Source organism: Anabrus simplex, chromosome 1, assembly GCF_040414725.1.
Source record: "Anabrus simplex isolate iqAnaSimp1 chromosome 1, ASM4041472v1, whole genome shotgun sequence".
Classification (NCBI taxonomy): domain Eukaryota; kingdom Metazoa; phylum Arthropoda; class Insecta; order Orthoptera; family Tettigoniidae; genus Anabrus; species Anabrus simplex.
Genome location: NC_090265.1, coordinates 1,289,913,170 through 1,289,937,713, shown reverse-complemented (window position 1 = coordinate 1,289,937,713; position 24,544 = coordinate 1,289,913,170). Strand labels below are relative to the sequence as shown.

Below are 24,544 nucleotides of genomic sequence, written 5' to 3'. Positions count from 1 at the left end.
AAGCAACACTCATAATGATATACAGACTCTGCTATCAATGAAAAGAAATGGAAATAAACTCATGGATAATTAACAGTTGTTATTGTTATTTACATGAATACATACTGAAAATTGCCTCTCAATAACCTAATATGGTAATTCGTTGGCCATTGGCTCCGACAAAAACACTTGACAGAGCTTAGGTCCTGTGCAGCTATCTGAGGAGAAATAAGCTTTCAGTAAAGTTCAAAATAACATCCTAGTCATAACACACCAGAAAATTCTCAGAAAAATTTCAAAAATTATATAGGAAATGGCTGTCAGTGTACAATTCACTTAAACACTGCAGTAGGCTTGAATACTGGGCTAAATGACAAATGAACTTGAACACAAGGGTCAGTAGATATGCCATCAAGGTTTATATCCTAGCCACAGGGTAATTTACACATTAAAAAGGTTTACAAATAGGCCTGTTTTCACAAGAGGACTTTGGAAGCTAATTAATTCACAAATGCACATTATCTCTGCCTTGGATATACTCGAATACAGTAGAGACAATACGCGACACGGATTTAGCCTTGCTAAAATGGTAGACAATTCGACGGTGGCGCTCCTAGTGTCTTGACCTGAAAAAATCGCGCTAAATTCAAATATCAATGGAAATGTATATACGGAAGTGGATAAATAAATTACATCTAGAAAGAAAGTGTTATTGAGATATTAACTTCGAAGTTGCTAAAGCAATTCTGGAAAAATAAATGAAGAATTATTTAAAAGGTTATTATTCAAAGACTTAAATTAGACATACAGTATAAACAAGATGTGAAATGGACTGCTGTGAAATGGCTTGATCTTTCATTTATGCATTACTTTTTTAGCTTTAGCATTCCTGCCTGAACTCTTACGGTTGGATTTGTCTTTTTTCTCATTTAAAAACATTGTATCATCACATTAAGACACTTGTCAATAAAAATATTGGCACATTCCTTACACATATGATGCAATGAATTAACATTTAATAGCTGGACAATTTTCCACTCAACATGAAGCCTACTAACAGAAAGATAATCTATAAAATCCCGGCTTTAATCTGAGAAGAAGGATAAAAGAAAGGAAAGTACGAAAATGTTGTCGATAGTGATGCTTTGAGGAATATTTATGTACAATTAAAGTAAAAATGTAACATACCCTTGGCTGTATAGTCGAGGATTTTTTAAGTCGCTGGCCAGGAAATGATCTGAACAGATCTTATAATTCTTATATAAGCGTAACGTCCCTTCTTTCTTGTACACCTTATCCAAATCACTTCTGTGATGTTTCAAAACCCACAGATCACACCTACAACAACACATCGGTATTGAAGGTTAACTGCTGCACTATACAATAAAATATGCGTATTACATTTTAAGCGAGTTAAAATATGGGTCGAGCAGGTCAGAAGATTATGAATTACTATAAAAATCTCTGTCACTGGAAAAATATATATGCAAACACAATATTACTTACATTTGCTTGTCACGAGGGAACCTGAAGGACGACCGCGCATTCTTCTCTACTTCATAGTTACTGCAGCCAAACACAGCATATACCTTTCCCCTCATGTTGAGAGGAGATATCAAGGAATGACACACGCTACTATTTAATTATGTCAACTCATTGAAAATTCATAAATAACACCAAAAACTTCACACAAAAATACACGTGTTCTAATGACAGAATCAGTAGTTTTCAGGTCTACTCGCTAGAGAGAGCTCCAATAGCTGTCCCTCGATATCTCGCTCAGTGTCACGTATTGTCTCTACTGTATTTGATATACTCAAAAAAATGCTGGAACTGATCTCTTGCAGGGAGACACTGGTCATAATGCTTTGTACTTATGGAAGATACTACACATATCACAACTTTGCAGACTTATTCTCACTGTTAACTTCCTCCACTAAATATCTTTTATTGAAGACTTATGATCACTTATGATACCCCCACAGGGCTTATTACCTGGCATAACGTCTTAATTCCTCCCTCACTGCGGCAACTTCTACACCTAACAACCACATAGGCACTGTAGAATTTATTTCTTTATGGTTACACTGGATATGATAGGTTGCAAATTTGCACTGACATCACTGGCTTAGCTAACACTGGTAACATTTTAATCAACTTCTTTTTTTCTTTTTCTTTTTCTTTTTCTTTTTCTTTTTTTTTTTTTTTTCGTTAGGGTATGCCACAATGGATTTTTCTTTGAAAATTTTCATATCTCCTATCTCACTTGCAACATTTTCTCATTACTGAAAATATTCAGCACTAAAGAATAAACAGATTTAACACAAACACTGTTTGCTGACTGCAACAAAGTTCCAAACACTACTTCCTTACCAGGATTAAACCAGATAGAAACGACGACTGAAGTCAGTGACACTCCTAAGATGACAAACCATAGCTTTTCTTAAATAAAGTTCTCCTGGTACTGTACTGAACTAACACGTTGAACCGTATGACTCGATCTAGTACCCGAGTTCATAACCCTGTGCACATTGTTAGTAATACCATAAATGGCATTCACATAAACTGCCAACATTTTCTTGAAATGTGATCACTGAACCTTTTTAAAGTTCCTGCTCATAGTGATACATAATCTCACTGTTACTTTAACAGAAATTTTCTTAATGTCTCAGAAGTAGTAATACTTATGATACTTAAGAGTCCTTTCGTCTCCCATCAGAGAATAAAATGTCATGGAGACAGTCCTGAAGACAACTGTTAAGAGCGAACTTACACGTATAATGGTTCCTATATGCAAATTGCATCCCACTAAAAGCAAGGCTTGCATGAGCATCCTTCCTTGGACTTAATTGTGGTAAATTCAAACTTAGCGTCCTCAATTTTCTTTCTTGAATTCTAAGCTTTTCTTCACTCATGACACCTTGTCTTTGAGCAATATAAATTATATTTCATCTTGCGGTCCCATCAAAACCTGCCAAAATAGGCTGAATTACATGAGTCTGAAAATTCAGTAGCACCACACGTTTTGGCACCATCTTGATTCCGAAAGTTATGAAGGGTTATTTGAACATGAGACATGCCACTGAACTGACAACTGGCTACTTACTAGCATGTACTGAAACGTTCATAAATATAACCTTAATTATCTATGAAGTGTGCATCCATAAAATGTATTACAATTGCGGTGTATCATGAATATTGATCTGTTGCATATTAAGTTTGTCAACATGTGCAGTTTCTGATTGGTTTCAACTTTCCTCACATGACTGAAATTAATATAATAGAGCATGATGAGGAATTATAAATGGAGTGACTCTTATTTTACTAATACAGCCCTTGTCAGAGGGTACAGTATATCACCCTTTACTTTGTACACTGGGGCTACTATATGGCAGCTATAGCTCCTTCATGCAAATAATAATCAGATAAGTATTTCAGATATGGCACTATATCCTAACCAATTGCCTTTAGTATATCCCCAGAAATCTTATCAATTTCAACTGATTTTCTAGCTCCAACTTTATCACCATCCTTATCTCCTCACCGTTGGACTTGAGTTAAAGAGCGTAACAGCAGGAAAAAGTGCCACAAGAGCGATTTTGTTTAAGGTGGATCACAGCTTGCAAGAAAGTGACCCACACACTATGATCTCAGAACTATACCCTGCGACACAAATGAAATGCGACGTGGAGGCTCTAGTACCACGACTGCAACGGACTGCTGCAGACTCGAAATACCATTGAGTTACGCCTTCACAGCCAGTCCATCTGGCATGACCTCATCCGCCTCCATGGCCGTTGAGAAGCACATAAAGGAGGTTCCTCCGTCCGTTTTGCCGCTGGGCCAAAAACACAGATGATGGGTTCCAGTGTCATTTCCTACACTGAGAGGACCATCACCCCACCCAATGGGGCTCATCCACCCAAATCCGTTGGCCCCTTATGGGGGGTCGAGTTACTTATTGCCGCTCGACACTCGGCGTTAGCAGTTTTTACAGCTGGTTGCCAAGCCAGCTAATCCTCCTCTCCCATTCCGGACTTGGGAACGGAAAATGGTGGAGTATATTTAGTGCAAAGAGCAATATGGCCCACCTCTGTATAGGGTAAGAGCTTTGTGTGAGGAGAGGTGAAGTGCTGTTCCATGCAGCAGAAGGCAGAAAAAAGTTTATTTGACACTTCATGTCCTATGATGTTGGCATGAAAAAGATCTCTCGTGACACATTTGATGTTTCGTTAACAAATATTTAATTAAAACCCAACCATAGATCACTCAACAGAGATCCATTTCTCTTGACATCCAGTAGAGTAAAATGGAATACCGAAACTGACACACAGGTAGCCTAGATGCTAATGGTGTCAACTCAAAATGTCTGCACATAGTAGCTGAGGCTATACGATCATCATCATCATCATCATCATCATCATCATCATCATCATCATCATCATCACCAGTCCTACTCTGCCCATTACATGATGATATATTAGCTGTATTTGCAGAGATATGACGGCAGTGGCTTGATGGTTAATTCTCAGTGCTCAAGACATTATAGCTACACTTACAGTGGTATGACAGCAGTGACTTGATGCTAATATTGTTCAGCTACAACTGATTGAGAAAAAATTGTGCATTTACACTACTGCTCATTAATTTCAAGACATCATAACAGTTGTCTAGTATTTCAAATATGAACACAAAAGGAACTTTATTTCTCCAAATATATAATCATATAAACTTAAACATATACAGTACAAAAAGAAAAAATATTTTTGCTTTCATTAAAGTGTCCTCCCTTACATTTAATGATTGCCTCACAAATTCGAGCCATGCGGTTTCGAACCTTCTTTTTTCCTTGATGCAATCTACTTCATACAGCGTACTGGATATCATCCTCTTGCAAGGTAAATATTTTTCCCTATCAGCCACAATCTACATGATACTGAAGTATGTGATAGTATGACTTCTGGTCAATATGCCCTTCTATTTTCACAATGTCTCCCACACTATCTCCTAAAAAGAATCCCCTAACCATAATAGTACTCTGTCATATTTAACTGTAGGTAGAATGGACTGCTGGGCCACCCTTTCATTCATCACTTTCTTTCACACTTCAGTTGTCCAATTATTGATGTTTCCTAACCCATTCCGGTATCTTCTTTTTATTTATCAGCTTCAGATGATGTTTCCGTGCTGCCACACATCCTTTTAAGCCAGCTTCAGGCAGTATCCTTTTTTACTGTTGTAACAGATATGTTCTTGTTCATTTCTACTAACTCTGCACGTAATTATAATGCAGCTTTGAACCTATTTCTCTTACTATAATTCTGATGAATTTACCATCAGTGTTAGTTGATTCACTTGGTTGTCTTGGCCATAGTAAATCCTTATTACTGCCTGTTGTCTTCTGGAAATGAAGGGTGTAATGCACTACCCAAAATATTTGTAACAATGTCAGGTTTATGTGTGTGTTTTCATCTAGATGGAATGTTATGCAAAACATATGTTGTGTATATAAACAATAACAACCTGACCTGGTATGTTTGTTTACCTACTTGAAGGCTGAAGGCACATTAGACACACCTCTGTTATTCCCTGTAATGTTTCAAAGTCCATAATGAATATCAAATATTGCTAAGATGCATTGCATTTCATTCTCTTAGTGACAGTTGCAGGGTATGCATCATTAGTATGGCTCTAAGAGTGGAGATATCCATAGAAAAGCATGCTTCAATTGTAGCCCTCAGAGAAGCAGGTTTATCAATTTGTCAAATTGCAAAACAATGTGGTGTGTCCATAGCATTATTCTTTAACTTACTCAACCATAACCAACAGTTTTATACTGAATTTACAGGGAATTTTATGTAAATTATTGGGTGTATTGAAATCATTGAGCACTACTGTATATTCTGTACACAATAAAGAAAACTGCTATCACTGTATCTGAAAAAGAAAATCTAAACAAATATTAATTCATTCATTCATTAGTCATTCTTTAAGTCAAAATAAAATTGATCTCCTTTAATTATTAAAAAAACACAATCTTTTTGCATGGTTATATCTATTAATATAACATATATTATGAATTAATTTCTTACCCTGCAAAGCATTACACATACCGAGACAAAAGCAAACATGAACTATCCAACCCATGAATTTTTGGCACACACTAGAAGTTACATGATCATAGTACTTGGTTAGGTGGATAAATCATGCTTACTGGATTGTTAGCTCAGTTTGCAGACATCTGTTCCCAAGTTGAGAACCACTGGAGGTTCCCCTTGTGGTCACCTCTTATGACAGGCAGGAGATACCATGGATATATTCTATCAGCCCAACCAACAGGGGGCTATGTGAGATAAAACTGCAGTTCTTGCTACATTAAACAGTGATTATTTCCTTACTTATTTACCTGAAGATTTAAGTTGAGACTTGTTCGTGGATTAGTCAGGTCATGCAGCTCTGATGTGTTTGCCAGTTGTTCACATTTTCCTTGATGTATTCAGTGCTTTAACCTTACTTGAGGTGCCATGTTGTTTACTGGCTCCGTTGGATAGTATTTTAAGGTGCTCAAATACATCAACCTCATGTGTATAGATTTACTGTCACATTAAAGAACTCCTGCAGGACAAAATTTTCAGTATCTCCAGATCCATATAAATAGTTATTGGGATGTAATATCAGTATAACAACCTTATTTGGATAATTGTACCAGTTTAAAATATATTTCTTTTGACATGACAACGTCCTACAACTCAGGCATTTATGTTCGGAAAATGAACGTCACAAAATTTTGTTCTTGGGTCTTTAGCAATTATTCTTCAAGAATAAGCAGTTCATTTAATGTAAATGTATCACTGCATAGATTGGTCCTTTGACTTCATACTTCTCAGATAATCTTATTGCAATGATGTTATCAGGTCTTGGGGGAAGCTGCGCTGCCACACAGTTATTTTATAACCAAAATTAACATTTTCTTTACAAATAACAAGTCATATCCATGATTAGACCATCAAAATATCAATTCCGAATCCCTCCCTCCACCGAGAGGAGTACTATTAGGAAGCTGTCTCTAGATATGATGGTACCACCACAATGGTTTCCTTACAATCCTTTAGGACAAGAACATGTGAGAATTTCCTTCATATTAACTCCTGAATATAAATTCCAACCCATGATGTGTGTATTATTGAATAGAGAATCTTATGCGGTAGACTTAGGAAAATTAGGGCAGTGGTTATATGGTGTATAAAATTTTGTAAATTATCATGTTTTGAAACATATGCTTGGGCTATGTAATTAGCCATCCGTGTCAGTAGACGACCAGCCATTTAAGTTAGTTTGCATTACATAACTTCAATAATATACATACATACATTATCATTATAGACTGTTATGCCTTTCAGCGTTCAGTCTGCAAGCCCCTGTGAATTTACTAAACGTCGCCACAATCCTCGATTTGCAACTAGTGTTATGGCCTCATTTAGTTCTATACCTCTTATCTTTAAATCATTAGAAACCGAGTCTAACCATTGTCGTCTTGGTCTACCTCTACTTCTCTTACCCTCCATAACAGAGTCCATTTTTCTCCTAGGTAACCTATCCTCCTCCATTCGCCTCACATGACACCACCACCGACGCCGGTTTATGCGTACAGCTTCATCCATCAAGTTCATTCCTAAATTGCCTTTATCTCCTCATTCCAAGTACCACCCTCCTGCCATTGTTCCCACCAGTTTGTACCAGCAATCATTCTTGCTACTTTCATGTCTGTTACTTCTAACTTATGAATAAGCTATCCTGAGTCTGCCCAGCTTTCGCTCCCGTAAAGCAAAGTTGGTCTGAAAACAGACCGATGTAAAGATAGTTTCGTCTGGGAGCTGACTTCCTTCTCACAGAATACTGTTGATCGCAACTGCAAGCTCACTGTATTAGCTTTATGACACCTTGATTCAATCTCACTTACTATATTACTATCCTGGGAGAACACACAACCTAAATACTTGAAATTATCGACCTGTTCTAGCTTTGTATCACCAATCTGACATTCAATTCTATCGAGTTTCTTACCTACTGACATCAATTTAGTCTTCGAGAGGCTAATTTTCATACCATACTCATTGCACCTCTTTTAAAGTTCCAAGATATTACACTGCCGGCTTTCGGCACAATCTGCCATTAAGACCAAGTCGTCAGCATAGGCCAGACTGCTTACTACATTTCCACCTAACTGAATCCCTCCCTGCCATTTTATATCTTTCAGCAGATGATCACCTGCCTCTGTGGATCAGTTGGTAGAGTGTCGGCCTCTGGATCCCAAGATAGCGGGTTCAAACCCGGCAGAGGTAGTCGGATTTTTGAAGGGCGTAAAAAAGTCCATTAGACACTCCATGTCGTACGATGTCGGCATGTAAAAGATCTCTGGTGACACATTTGGTGTTTACCCAACAAAATTCATTAAATCTCAGCCATAGACGACCAAGAGAGTTTCGGTTTACTCGGTCTGCCATCTTGTGGGCCTAGAGTAAAACGGAACGTCGAAATTGACGAGCAGACAGCCAGATGGCGTCAAATTGAAATGTCTGCACATGGTAGCTGAGGCCATACGATTATTATTATTATTATTATTATTATTATTATTATTATTATTATTATTATTATTATTATTATTATTATTATTATTATTATTATCATCATCATTATTTACACTGGTTTTCATCCAACTTCCTCTCAACGACTGATCGCACCCTTCCTTCCAAAATGCCAGTGAATACTTTGCCTGGTATACTAATCAATGAGATACCTCGATAGTTGTCGCAATCCTTCCTGTTCCCTTGCTTATAGATGGGTGCAATTACTGCTTTTGTCCAATCTGAAGGTATCTTACCAACACTCCAATATAACAACCATAAAAGTAAAATTAACTAGTCGGTTTTCATTTATTTCATGTTATTCCTTTATTAATGTTGCAGTTGCATACGATGATGTCATTTAACTCATACTGTCATTATCATTGGCCACTTGTAAATAAAATTGTATTGAATTGTCTATCTAACATGTCTTTCATTTCACTCAAAGCAGACATGCTTACTGTAGTTATCATCTGCCACTTGTAAATAAAATTGTATTGTAAAAATTATTTTCCCTTCTCCTTGCCGATAGGACAGAGAATCAAAGCTACACAGTATGGGTCATGCGGTTATAAGCACCTTAATTGAGGCCACAGGAGCCATTTCCGATCCCAGTATTGCCAGAAACCTGCATGTGTTAGTGCGATATTAAACTACTAGCAAAGGAAAAGCACAATATAAACAAGTCTAGCAAAGTTGTAGGACTGTCCACTAGCCATAACACATATATCGTGAATAACAGACCCTATCCTGACATGAAACTGACAATAGGATAATGCTGCATCACCAACTGTTTCTCCCAACATTGTAAAATTACACTCTTACTGTTTTTTTTTTCTTTTCAGTGCTCAGAGCACATTGGGGCCATTTAGAACAAACTTTGATTCAAAATTGCTTGCTTTGAGGCCATTTCTGACTGTTCGTTTATTGTATTATTTGTGTTTGTTTTCTTTCTTGTATGTCTTATTGTGTATTGATAAGTTTTTTTTTCTTCAGGTGACATTGTTGCAATGGATGCTGAATTTGTAACATTAAACCAAGAAGAATCAGAGCTGCGTAGTGATGGAAAAATGTCCTTTATCAAACCATCACATATGTCTGTTGCCAGAATAACATGCATCAGAGGGTGAGCTACAACTGTTCACTAGTTTTATAATTATATTTTCTGTGTGTGTGTGTATATATATTATATATATATATATTTCCCAAAAAATATTAAGGATTCTACTTTTGTGTAAACTTTTGTCGTACTTTCTTTTGAAGGCAAGGTCCATTGGAAGGGACAGCGTTCATTGATGATTATATTTCAACTCAAGAACAAGTGGTTGATTATCTAACCAAGTTCTCTGGGATCAAACCTGGTGATTTGGATGCTAATTTCAGTTCAAAACACCTTACTACATTGAAATCAACTTACCAGAAATTAAGATTTTTAGTTGACAATGGTGTCACGTTTGTTGGCCATGGTTTGAAAAATGACTTCAGGTATTTATAACCATTTACAAGATTTATAATATTCATAAGATGTTGATCTCTGTAGTCAAATTAAGGAAAATGTGTACTTGTGCTACTGGAAAAATATATTTTTAAAATAAATTATTCTTTTTCTTCTTATTCTTATTCTTCTTCTTTTTTCCTGGCCATATATGTGCCCACAGTATGCGCACTAATGAAGTAACACTCAGGATTGGCTCTTCTGGTCTGAAGAGAATATTGCCTCCAGTTCTTTATCTGGGCCACTAGGATCCTCAAGGCAGCTTCGGCTGTTCATTACCATGTTGCTCTTGGGCATCCTCAGCCTCTACTTGATTTAGCAATGGTAATAGCTTTCTGTACAGGATGATCTTTATCACACCGTTTGACATGTCCATCCCAGCGGAGTTATTTTTCCTCCAGTTTCTCACTAATAGCACTGATACCAAAGGATCCTTGCATGTGCTCATTATGCATTTGGTCAGTCAATGTAATGCCCCCAGATCACTGCAGCACTTCATCCCTGTGGCATGCATATGCTGATCTTCATCTGCCTTGTTCAGCATTTAGAGCCATACATGAGGGCAGGTCTGATGACTGTCGTGTAAACTCTCCCTTTAAGCCTTTAAGCTTCTGGGTATCACATCTATCACACGAAACAGCTGTCAGTGATTGCCTTTTCATCCATCCATCATTGATGTGGTGCTTGACGTGTCACTGATCGTGGCATCACTGGTAATGATATAACCAAGGTACCTATCAGTCATCATTGCTGGTTTACCAATAAGGATGACATTGCTGTGTGGACTAAACAACTCTGGTTGTGCAAAGTTGCTGAACATGTATTTTGTCTTCTTATGGCTGATCCTGAGTCCTTCTCTCCAGTGTCTTGTTCTCCATTGTTCTACGGCTCCCTCAACCTTTGTACATGTATCATTGACCTGAGCAATGTTGTTATGTATTAAAAAATAGAATCTATGTTAATTATTAGTTTTGACCACATCTTCTGTATGAATATAAATTCATTGTTCTGTTTGTACTTTTTGAATACTAACCTAATACTTTGTTTTTATATCAGTCAGAGCAAGTAATGGCCAGTGTCAGGTTCAGTGTATTTATTGTTTGTTGAGAGAATAACAGTAAAATTGAGGTCCCTAACTTGTACTTAAATTTGTTTATTTTTCAAAATATGTGTAACTGCTTTATTAACATTTGATTTGTACTTCATATTTTTAGTTTGAAAAACATAGAAGTGCCTGAAAAGATATACAGCAACCTTCGATTATCCGGGCTAATCACCAGAAAAATTTGCGCAGATAACTGAAAACATGGATAACATATTTTTATGCATTTTAGTGAAAATCCACAGCCTATTTCCAGTCATCTGACCGGGTCAGGAATGGAATGAATGAAGCCCCCATCTAGCAGCGAGGATAGGAAATGTGCCGGCTGCCAAAGCCTGTCGCACTCCTCTGGGGCAAGGATGAATGACTAACAAATGAAATGAAATGTTAATGGAGAGTGTTGCTGGGATGAAAGATGACAAGGAAACCAGAATACCCTGAGAAAAACCTTTCCTGCCTCCACTTTGTCCAGCACAAATCTCACATGGATTTGAACCACAGTATCCAGTATTCAAAATGTTGCAAAGTTTGGGCTCGGAAGATTTGGGAGAAAGAAGACGAGCTGCTCAACTAAGTGGTATGTCATCGTGATATATTTTAAGCCAGGAGATCTCAAGGATTGTCTGTCTGCCAATGTTGTTGCTTTCTTAGCACCACCCAGGGGTCACTGTAGGGCACTTTGAGGTTAAACCTACGGACGTGAAGCAACAGCGTATGATATCAGGGACAATTAGATCTACTCCCACTTTCTGGCTGCCTGTTCTATCCCATATTCCACCACCTCACCTCCGTCGAGAAAATGCTCTCCTACGAGATTATAAGAAAATAACTAACAACAGTCAGTTGCCAATCCATGGTGACATGAATGATGCTCTTATTAACAGGCTAAAATCTAGACACCCACCTGTTAGAACAGCCAGAAACCTAGCAGACGCTAACTTTAATCTGCTTCAGGCCTGGAAGCAAGTATGGATATCCAGTGCTCCATCAGAATATCACTATCTACTGTACCGTTCCAAGGCATCAGTACATGAACCTGTTACCATTGTTCATAAATATGACGTTAGAATGGAGCACCATCAGTGAGCCTCGAACTCAGCCCGGTTTGTCGAAGCCTCACCCTCCCCTACTAGAATAATTCGCTAGCCGAGCCGGTATCGCATTTTCGGGTCTATGGACTGTCCGATGGGGCGATAAGTTCTTTAGTAATAGTCTCTATAATGGGGGGAAAAGTTAATTATGAGAGGAATACCATTTCATTACTAATGAGAAGAGAGACAGTATCTTGTATAACAAATTTTTACTTATACTAGTGAAACACATTATTTACATGGGTATGCCATACAAACACCTTACATACAGTAACTTGGGTGATCTTGACGTTTAAATGTTCGATAGTCTTTTTCTACACTTCATTATACGTTTAAATATTCAAACTTAAGAAGGCGTTCCCTCTCGAACTATTACACTACCTCAGACTTAGAGAGGCGTTTTCTCTCTAATTATTTCACTCTATACTTATATTAAATCACACACATATTTAATCATTATGGACACACCCCGCTGTAAATCTGTTTACCTGCCAAGAATTAATATATTCAATTTGCATCAAATTATGATATAAGTTTGCTAGTATCGTATGAACTGAAATAGGCAATTTACACTCCCAATCCTTTGAAAGTCGCGTTACAACCCTTCCTTAAGTTAAACGTTGCCAAATATGCAGTATAATAAACACGCTCATTTCATTAGGATTTTATCAACACACATATCAGGACATTATTTACTCAACGATGTTACCTATGGACAAGCATTTAGCGACTTCAATACCAGACATCATAAACAAAGTATTATAGCACTACCTGCAACAAATGGACAAGAATATATACATTTCACATACACACAATGGATTACAGGTGGCCTTAGTCACCTGCCGCTTGTGACAGTAAGCTTTACTGTCTCCTGCAATGAACTCAGGACCTTCTGAGACAGGGTATATCTGACCTGGAATTCCCTACATGCTGTGAATAATTAAAGAAATAAATTGGAGGGATCCTTCCTTTAATGCTCATTTGGAATCTCTGCGACGTTGGCTCTATTTAAATTAACACACGTAATCTCTGTGCCAAAAGGAAAGAAACTCACCACTTGTATCTGTTCTATTTCACTGAAGAAAACGCCTTCACTCCCCCGTTTAAAGGGGCTCATAAAACTCCAGCTGTTAGCTGCCCGTGACACACTTTCAAGGGGCGGCCTGCCAAGCACTTCCCAGACAGTTATTTCACGGCAAATAATCTATTCACTTCTTCCAATACTGCCCACAATGGCATGACAACAAATCCCGGCTTTATATCCAGCCATACTCGGCACATTCATATCACGATATCCATATCGCGTATCTTAACAACAGATTCCACGGGGACTTCACATTTTCATTACATAATATATATTATGGCTACAGCCTGTCCAGCCGTCTCGTTTCCTCTCGGTACATTGACCACGATGCAGATTTAATGATGATCTCCTGCCACCAGGGTCCAAATTAACTTGCGCATTCGCGAACTAATTAATTAACGATGTAAGATACCCACTGTCTCGATGCCTTGTTCCAGGTGCCTTAGTTACTAATTAGGAGGGATCTCTACCAGGTGAAGCGCACCAAAAAAAATATAATGAATTACTGAAAAATCTTGATGACTCGTATATGCTATGGAAAGACGATAACTGGAGTCATTTTTACAGAATATTTAAGCCTTCTCTACTTGACAGCGCTTCACACTTAATTAAGCCAAGGTCCTTATAATTACGTCATGCATTATCGAACCCTTATACAAGGATGGAAGTAAAATATGGTCGTCCCAAAACCACGATGAAAGTATTCTATAAAAGACCCAAATAAAAATGAAATTATAATTATTATCCCTCTGAAATGGCGTGCTTGTAGTCTACGTTACATCTAAGTGAAAAATCTACATATTTACAATGGGACACGACCTTCAAAGATATAAATACTTGGAAATGTACTCAGCCTTCTGGATACCACGTTCACAGCTTTACAGGAGGGCTTAAGCTGCTTGCATCACGTCATCGGCGATGTGAAGACCCATGATGACTTCCTGGCAGGTCACACACATGACAGCGACGTTCCAGACGTTCTCGGCTACCAGGCGAAATTCCGGCACGCAGCTAGGTGTCTCGTTCTCTCCGGTACACAGGCAAAACTCTGGCATTCAGCTGGATGTCGACGTTCTCACAGACATGTAAATGAGGGAAGTTATCTCATGTGAATGCGTTAGTTTATTACACATCACAATTTGAATATATGGTTGGATACACTCATTAGCACGAGCATTCCAACACGATGTCGGTAATGTCCCAGAAACCCGACATTATTCCCTTCTCATTTATCTAATCTTCTTGTAGGCAGCTATTATAGGCCCGGAAATTTCACTAGTTTCCCTAGAAACGACAGTGGTTAGGCCACTAATGTATTAGCATTCTCGTATTTCATGATACTAGTTCAGGCCTGTTCTAATGCACTTAGCCGTGAGTCGAGCTCTCAACTGCACTATGGATTTATAGACGTGACACTACCCTTAATTATGCCGACACTGAGCCGTTCACGCACTTTCTTTGTATCTCTCATTTATGTCGAGAACACACACGCACCTCCACGCACTGAGATACCTGGCTATTGAGGTTAATTGAGCCGTATTAGTTTAGGCACATATGAGGCTCGACGCACGACCTCTTCGACACACGGACAGCGGTTGTTACGGTTTCGTACCGTCCTATTTTCTTAATTAGCGGCACACTGTACGCGCTGACATCTCACTCAGATTGTGATTATTTCCACGTACTCACAGACTTTAATGAATCACTGTATTACACTGCTCAAATTACAAGATTATTTCTTCACAAACGACTCACACACAAACCACGACGAAATACTACCGTACTGGCGTTACACTGAAAATGCACTGGGTAGTGTCTCCCTCTCAACTCTTGAATATATAGGCAAGCTACGCTAGAGACCCGAATGCTGAGGGTGGGGGAAAAAATGCAATCCTTTCTCACACGTTGGTCCGTTAATACGCAACGTATAGTGACGAACAGGATATCAAATTGTAGCTCTTGCATTCTCATTTCCACTGAGTGAATGTTTTTGAAATAGCTTCGTAGATTCTCCAGCAATCTCAAAAGCGTCCTTTTGTCTCTGGCGGTGAATGATGACGAGCACAGGGGATTCCTTGTGTTCGCTGTCACGGTTAGGGTCCAACATCTGTTAGTCATTAAGACGCGCCCTTGTTTACAGCGTAGTTACCGCTCTGTCAGTTAAGTAGAGCACTTCTCGGTCTCATAATTATGCGTAAAATTCCCTGATTCAAATGAATGTTTGCGCTTAATTATCCATTGGGTATTTCGCGATTTATAAAAATTAACAGAAATAAAACAGCTGAATGCGGTAAGTTGGCAGTGGAGAATGAGCGAGGAAAACAGGGTATAATGTTAGTTTTCACGTTGGATATACTCTCTGGGCTCAGCTAGTGACCTAGATTCTCTGTCACGTGATAACGCGTCTCTTTCATCTCGCTCGTGGTTGGAGTGAGAAATCTTCAAGTACAAGCGCTCTTCACCGCCTTGCTGCTAATTACCGGCAACTAGAGCTCGGTCGCACGACTCTGGATACTGCAAATCGAGTCCTGGAGCGGGTGGAAAAATTCTAACTTGGGCAGTTTTTATCGTAGAATGACGCGGAAAATGGCATATTTCATCTCCTGGATATCATGACATACCATAGGTGACGTTGTGAACGCTCACACTACCATGGCTGAAAAACAAACCAGAGGGTTTTGATCTTCCACAAAAGACCTGGACAACTATCAACAGGATTCGGACTGGCCATGAGAGATGTGCCAACTCCCTCCATAAATGGGGAGTACTTAATTCGGCAGCGTGCAGTTGTGGTGCCATGAAGCAAACAGTTCAGCATATTGTGGAGCAGTGTCCTCTCACTGCCTACCAGGGAAACCCAAGAGACTTTTTTCTGCTCTCACCCTTGTGTGTTGACTATGTAAATAATTTGAACCTGTAAATACTTCAAACTGTAAATATTATGTATTACTATTGTATTTATATGTAATGTGATGTGTTAGCCATACGCTAAATAAATAATAAATAGTGGTTTGTCAGTGGAGAGGTGGCGTGGAATGACAACAGTAGACGAATAAGTTTGAGTGGTGTCTTTAAAAGTAGGAAAGATCACAATATGAAGATAAAATTGGAATTCAAGAGGACAAATTGGGGCAAATATTCGTTTATAGGAAGGGGAGTTAGGGATTGGAATTGTTACCGAGTTTTTGTGGTAGTTATGCGTGAAAGAAGGTGCGGGGTGGTGAACGGGTCTCAAGCTACTAAAGTAAAATTAATTTAAAATTTAACCAGGTTATATTTTCTTTTCGAAAACATAGAAATAACAAGCATGGCAGGTACAAAGTAGCAAGTCCAAGGGTAGTTACAATATTTACAGGATTTGGGCTTCGAGCCCTGAAAACACAATGCTTGGGCAATCAGCTCAGTTTTACCTCCAAACACAAGTTTCAACAGAGGGGCAGAAAACCCCATTCATACCTAGGAGCCCTAGCTCCAAATTACACTGAAAAGCCTCCACGAGGCATACAACACTCAATTCTCAAAAGAGCCACTCGCTCTCAGATTTAAGCCTCTCCCAGGCCACACCAAACTCCACCTTCAAGCTGTCCTCAACGGACGTAAACACAGGGGTAAAATACCCAATCTACTGAGGTCTATTAAATGAAAAGGAGGTCAATTAAATGACCTCTAAAATAACAATTTGAGAGGAGGCGAACTTGCACTCCTAATACACTTTGATTAAGACCTACTTGGCACTAGGCCGTTAATACAAGGGCTAATCCCATACTAAAGAGGTGACTTAAGAAGAGAACAATTTGTTTTACATTAACGAAGAATAGGTTGAGAAAAATAAGTTCACCTCAAAACAATATGAGTGGGAGCTCGAGAGGGTTAGCACTCTCTATCCCAGTATGTAGCTTTAAAAGATAATATATAAAAGGAGTAGTTACATTTAGGAAAAGGTTACATGGTGGAACGCTTAGAACCCGCCCCGAGAGTTAAACTGCTGAGCAAGCAAAGAAAGAAGTTATTAATCGGCCATTACCTTGTTGTTGACCGCTGCCGAGGAAAGAGGCGCTTCCCGCCTCCTGCTATGTACTTAATACACTGAAAGCTGGAACTGAAGTGGCCCGGAGACCCTAAAATCAGCAGTTTATATACTCTCGCGGAAGTTTCTAGGCGTTAGGGGAATGAGAACACCCTCCCACGAGGATTTTATTGGTTCATCAATAAACCCCCTACACAATACTAAGAAGAAACACATAATTGGTGGAAAATTAATTTAAGAAATTCGGGATAGGCTAGATTTAAAACAAGGGGAAACTTAACCAATGACTGAAAGAAATTTAGCAAAGAACGAACATTTGAAATAAGAATTTCTCCAACAAAATAGTTCTTTGACTCCGCACTAGGGTGCACTATTGTTGATCTTCAGTAGTGTCCTCTAGAAGAGAAAGTTCACACTTCTTACTTCAAGCAAAACAAAAACACATCAAAAATGACACAGTTCAAAAACTCAAAATTTTCCACGTGGTGACATCTACTGAGAAAGTAGAGAATTAATAGCATAGATAAAGTTCAGACTTCCTCCAGCAGAGGAGTTTCAACTGGCGCAAATTTTAAATTAGCGGCGTGGAGGTGTACCGCCCGGTACAGACCTCCCCCCCCAAAAGTTCCTCCAGGGGTGACACATGAAATTCGTTTGAAAACAAGGTCCAAGTTTTGATGTAGATATGGAGATTAATTGCCAAAAAATTTATAAGATTTTCTTAATGTGGTTTGATTCAGTTTCAAAATTTTTGTTGTAACTGGAGGTGAAGTAAAGTCTTTATGGTTGTAGAAGTGGAATTCAGGAGATAAACTTTTAATTTTTAGAGGTGAAGAAAAATTTTGCAATTGCCACCAAATATTGCTTTTGAATTCCCAAGTGTAGTCATTGCTTATCGTAACTGTCCATGTAGTTGATGTTGATGAAGTTGAATGGCCAGACCGGCCGTTGCAGCTTGCGTCCAAAGGGAGGCCGCTCGGACCCCTCAAGTACCCTGAGATACCGCTCGCCCGCACTATGAGGGGAGCAGAGGTGTTGAAACACGCCGCGCCCGCGGTGAAGATATACAGGCTGCGGGCAAGTAGCAGGTCGTGCGCCGCACATCAGCCTTGGCCGGGAGGAGAGCTCCGGCTCGCCGTGCACATGTCGTCCTCGCTGGAGAAGAGGGGGCCCGTCCTCTGCCCCAGTTGCTGCATGGCGCCGCGCGGCTGCGGGGGCACTGAAACATTAAAGCTAGGCGGCAGAATTGTGTTGGACCATCATCTTTTTGAGGGCACAGGCTTGGTGAAGAGGTTGAGGGGTCAGCGGCGTGCAGGTGTCCATGGCATTAATTGTAATTAAGCCACAGTGTATATAGCAGGAGACGGGAGCGTGGTAATGGCCATGGTCAGGACAAAATGGCAGTTTAACGGATCGGGGAAGGTTTTACAAAAAGCTTACATATAAGACAAACTATTATAGAAGGGGCAGAAAGCCTTAAAAGTGAAACTCAAAAAAAAATATAACCTTGATATTCCTTTCAAAATAATATGAAGCAAGTTAACACAGAAATTACACCGGTTTCACCTGGGACAGGTGAACTCTAAATATCCTCTCGGTGGCTGGATTACTTAACAATAAGGTAACCGGCGTAAGGAAATCCAGAATAATGCATGGCCCATGGAATCTGGGGGCAAGCTTGCCCGCGTGAACAAAGTTCTTGACCATCACCTGGTCACCTACCTTCAAAGTGGTGGGTCTCCGTCCACGATCATACCTTTCCCTAACTTTTTCATGAGATACCTTAAGATTGGCTTTAGCCTTCTTCCAAAGATCTTTAATATTATCCGGATCTATTGTCTCGGGTAGAATGTCACTCAGAGACCAGAGGTTAGAGAGCGGCGTGTTGGGAACAAATTTGAACATCAAAGAAGCTGGAGTAAATTTATGTGATTCATGAACCGCCGAATTCAGAGCAAAAGCTAACCAATGCAGGGACGTGTCCCACCTGGAATGATCTTCATGATGATAGGCAATAAGTGCGGACCTGAGATTACGATTAACCCGTTCAGCCAGAGATGGTTGAGGGTAATAAGCAGAAGTAGTTACATGAGAGATGGACAGGTCAAAGCAGAATTTACGAAATAAATTAGATGTAAACGCCTTAGCATTATCAGATACAATATATCGGCACGGACCAAAAGAAGCAAAAATAGAATTTAAGCAAGTAATGGTAGACTGAGCGGTAGCCAGCTTAGTCGGAAATAACCAGGAAAATCTTGTAAAACCATCTACACATACAAAGATGAATTTGTTGGCATTTCCCTTCGACTGGGGGAAGGGTCCTACATAATCAATATACAGGCGTTCCATGGGGCGCGATGCTTGATGCGAAGACAAAAGGCCTACCTTGGTGGACATGGTGGGTTTACTGAGCAAACAAGATTTACAAGCTTTTACAAGTTCACGGATTTCACCGTCCATACCTTTCCAGATGAACATTTCACGGATCTTTTCACGAGTTTTAAAGATACCCAGATGCCCTCCTAATGGGGTCTCATGATAATACTTGAAGATCATAGGTACAAGAACCGCTGGAACAACAACTTTCATCATCTTGTCATGCCTCGAAGGGCAACATAAAACACCATTCCTCAGAACATAAGGAACGACATGTTCCCCAGAAGAAAGGGTTTCCATTATCGGAGCCAGCGTCGGATCTTCACGTTGGTATTTCTCGATATCCCTAAAGAGCATGGGGGCATCAGTTAAGATGGCATTAACATCAAATAGTGTGGACTCGGGAGGTGATGAACGGTCGACCGGTTCATGGTTCTCAGCGTCGTTTGAAAACATACGACTGAGTCCATCAGCAACAACATTTTCGGTACCTCTGATATGTCTAACATCAAACTGGAAGGCAGAAATACGGATGGCCCAACGGGCTATACGACCAGTACGACGCGGCCTACCTAAGACCCAGCTTAAGGCTTGATTATCTGTCTCCAGGTCGAATTTAACATGTTCCAGATAGAGACGGAACTTCTCTAAGGCGAATAAGACTGCCAAACCTTCTAGCTCATATATGGAATACTTGGCTTCTTGAGCCGACAAGGTCCTAGATGCATAGGCGATGGGTCGCCTCCCTAGTTCAGTCTCTTGAAGAAGGACTGCCGCTACTGCTGACGACGACGCGTCGGTTTGGACGATGAATTTCTTCGAGAAATCAGGCATAGCAAGTACAGGGGCATTACAAAGAGCTAATTTAAGGTCTTCAAAAGCGGCTTGTTGAGAAGGTCCCCACTCAAATTTGATGCCTTTCCTACGAAGAAGGTTTAAGGGCGCCGCTCTATTAGCGAAGTTAGGAATAAACTTCCTGAAGAAATTCACCATACCAATAAACCTGGCGATGCCTTTGATGTCCTTGGGAGGTTTAAAATCACGGATGGCCTGTGTTCTAGAATGATCGACGGCTACACCATCAGGTGACACAATATGCCCTAGGAAAGACATAGAGGGCTTAGCAAAGGCAACCTTGGACAACTTAACAGTTAACCCAGCTTTACGAAGGCGATCGAGAACTTCTCGCAGATGATCTAGATGCTCTTCAAAAGTCTCTGAAAATACGACGACATCATCCAAGTAGTGATATAAGTACTCAAATTTGATGTCGGAGAAGACCCTATCTAGTAGCCTAGTGAGTACAGCTGCTCCCGTGGGGAGCCCGAAAGGCATGCGGTTGTATTCGTATAAGTTCCAGTCCGTGGCAAACGCTGTAAGATGTTTAGACTCTTCGGCAAGGGGAATTTGATTATAGGCCTGATTCAAGTCCAGGATAGTAAAGAACTTGGCCTTACGAAACCATGAAAAACAAGAATGAAGGTCAGGAAGGGGCACAGATTGCAACACCACCTTCCGATTGAGAGCCCTATAATCAATGACAGGCCTGAAGCCTCCTTGGGGTTTCGGAACTAGAAAAATAGGTGACGAATACGCCGACTTAGAGGGCCTAATAATACCGTCCTTCAACATCTGATCGATAATTTCTTTCAGAGCCTTCATTTTAGGTGGAGATAGCCTATAAGGTGGAAAACGGACAGGAATCGAATCCGTGACCTCAATTTTGTATTCTATCAGGTCAGTAACACCAAGAGTATCAGAGAACACCTCTGGAAATGACTGACACAGCTTACGAATACTATCAGCCTGCTCCTCAGGTAGATGTCTAAGGTCTAACAACATCTCATCCTGGGTAGGCGAAATAGATGAACATGACGCAGAATTACACTTTAACAAGGGAATTTTACAATTGGACGCAAATTTGAATGTGCACGACTTACTCTGAAGATCGAGCACAAGACCAGTGTGAGAAATGAAGTCCGCTCCCAGTATGATGGGGCAAGACAAGTGCTTAGCCACAAACAATTTAACTTTCCATGTGAATTTAAAAATACGAATTTTGACCAATAAGGAACCTAGAATTTCTAATGGGGATGAATTAGCCGAAACATATTGAACAGGAGATGAGACATAGTCAGGTAGTTTACAAACAGATTTCAATTTAGAATACCATTCAGCCGAAATAATCGAACAAACACTGCCTGAATCTAAGAGAGCTGTTATAGGCTCGTTATTTAACTCAATCTTAAGAAAAGGAACAGGTGCGGGGGAATCCGCCGCAATCCTAAGACACTCTTTGGGACCTACAAAAGATAAATTTGAAAATTGCTCGTTCCCTGAATTTACAACCTGTTTACCAGGGGCTGAGTCTCGGGAAGATGGATTAGTCGACTCAGCCGAAGCCACTAGTCACTTTTTATTATTGGCATAGGTGGAATTTGCACCAGAAGTTGAGCAGGAGGGGGTGCTAATCGAGTTTGGGCAATTCTTGGCGATATGTGAGAAAGCCCCACATTTAAAACAGCCTTGTGATGAACCAGCTCCGTTATTTGCCCTACTAGACTTGATCAGTGGACACTTATTGCGCAGGTGGTCAGGCGACCCACATGCATAGCATTTACGGGGTGTGACTGGTCGGCGAGGTGGAGGCCGAGTATTACTAAAAGAAGGCGGGGGTTCTTTCGCTACACGCAATGAATCTGCGTATCTAACTCCTTCCGCTGAGACGGCCAATGCTTCAAGTTCCGAGAAAGTTTGCGGGCACGCCGCGAAACACAAATATGACCTATAGGATGGTGAAATACCTTCCACAATAGCTTGTACAATTTGATCCTCAGGGAAGTGAAGAGCAAACACCCTAGTATAGAATTTAATATCTTGTATGAAATCAGCCAAGTTCTCATCCAAGCGCTGTACACGATAATAGTACTTCTGAATAAGGGAGGACCTGGCCCTAGCCGGGATGAAGTTAGCTAGCAAGTGGGCATGGAAATCCTCAATAGATGATTGCTCGGCAATGGCTCTTACGATTTTATCAGAGAGAATACCAATAGCATACGGATAGATAATTTGCAAAATTTGACATGGAGAAAGAGAAAACACAAGGGCATGATCCTGAAATTCAACTAAAAATCTTAAAAAGGAAATTACTTCACTGGTGGTATTAACCGAAAACTTCGATATACCTCTGAGCAACATTGCCAATGGATGAGGCAAGCTGCTGAACCCGGGTGACATAGTAGGTAAAGGTTTCAATGGCAATGAAGTTAATTCCGAACGGATGTTACTCAACGATGCACGGCGTTCAGATTCGTTGTCCAATGGGGCAGGGATAGTTTGGGCAGCAACGGTTATCCTATTGACTTCTCCCTTGGGAGGCGCTTCCTCACTACCTGTATTCACTATGGTGGTTAGATCGCTTTTGGGAGGAACCTCCCCTGTTAACAATTGAGTGACCTTGCTAGATAATTCAGACATATTTTCAAGCAGCGTACTAGCTTCCTTCTTCTGAACGTCATTCAACTTTAGAGACAACAGATCGTTAACTCTATTTGAAAAGTGATATAGCCTAGCTTGCACACGCTTAATTTGATTAGGAGAAGGATCATTTTCATCAAAAAAACTAACTACAGAAGCTAGCCCAGTAATATTCTCCGTGATCGTGGAAAGAGAGTCGTCAATTTCTTTCTCTCCCAAATTGGGGATGGAAATGGGCAAATCTAGGGACTCTCTAAGCTTATTTGTGTCTACTGCAACCGTGCCTCCAGATTGCACATTTCTAATAGTTAACTCATATATCAACTCCTCCTTGCGCAAATAGTTAAGATGGAGAACATCGCGAGGTCCGGGCATGATGACAGAACAATTTTGAAAAACTCAAAAAAAAAATTCCAGCAACTGAGAAAATTGTTAGAGTTCGGAACAAAACAATGTTTAGCCGTCAAAAGGGGCTAAATTGAGACCCATTCAACCACGCTCTGCTACCACTTGTTACCGAGTTTTTGTGGTAGTTATGCGTGAAAGAAGGTGCGGGGTGGTGAACGGGTCTCAAGCTACTAAAGTAAAATTAATTTAAAATTTAACCAGGTTATATTTTCTTTTCAAAAACATAGAAATAACAAGCATGGCAGGTACAAAGTAGCAAGTCCAAGGGTAGTTACAATATTTACAGGATTTGGGCTTCGAGCCCTGAAAACACAATGCTTGGGCAATCAGCTCAGTTTTACCTCCAAACACAAGTTTCAACAGAGGGGCAGAAAACCCCATTCATACCTAGGAGCCCTAGCTCCAAATTACACTGAAAAGCCTCCACGAGGCATACAACACTCAATTCTCAAAAGAGCCACTCGCTCTCAGATTTAAGCCTCTCCCAGGCCACACCAAACTCCACCTTCAAGCTGTCCTCAACGGACGTAAACACAGGGGTAAAATACCCAATCTACTGAGGTCTATTAAATGAAAAGGAGGTCAATTAAATGACCTCTAAAATAACAATTTGAGAGGAGGCGAACTTGCACTCCTAATACACTTTGATTAAGACCTACTTGGCACTAGGCCGTTAATACAAGGGCTAATCCCATACTAAAGAGGTGACTTAAGAAGAGAACAATTTGTTTTACATTAACGAAGAATAGGTTGAGAAAAATAAGTTCACCTCAAAACAATATGAGTGGGAGCTCGAGAGGGTTAGCACTCTCTATCCCAGTATGTAGCTTTAAAAGATAATATATAAAAGGAGTAGTTACATTTAGGAAAAGGTTACA

At 40.0% G+C, this 24,544-nt stretch overlaps 1 protein-coding gene across 1 annotated transcript in view; it reads left to right on the top strand.

The window, feature by feature from the left end:
- The window catches only part of PAN2 (PAN2-PAN3 deadenylation complex catalytic subunit PAN2), a 317,774-nt gene that overhangs the window by 281,007 nt on the left and 12,223 nt on the right, over window positions 1–24,544 (top strand). The window contains exons 18-19 of the mRNA XM_067138515.2: window positions 9,600–9,729; window positions 9,867–10,088. Coding sequence (XP_066994616.1) covers window positions 9,600–9,729; window positions 9,867–10,088 — 352 coding nt within the window. The remainder of the gene's footprint in view (window positions 1–9,599; window positions 9,730–9,866; window positions 10,089–24,544) is intronic.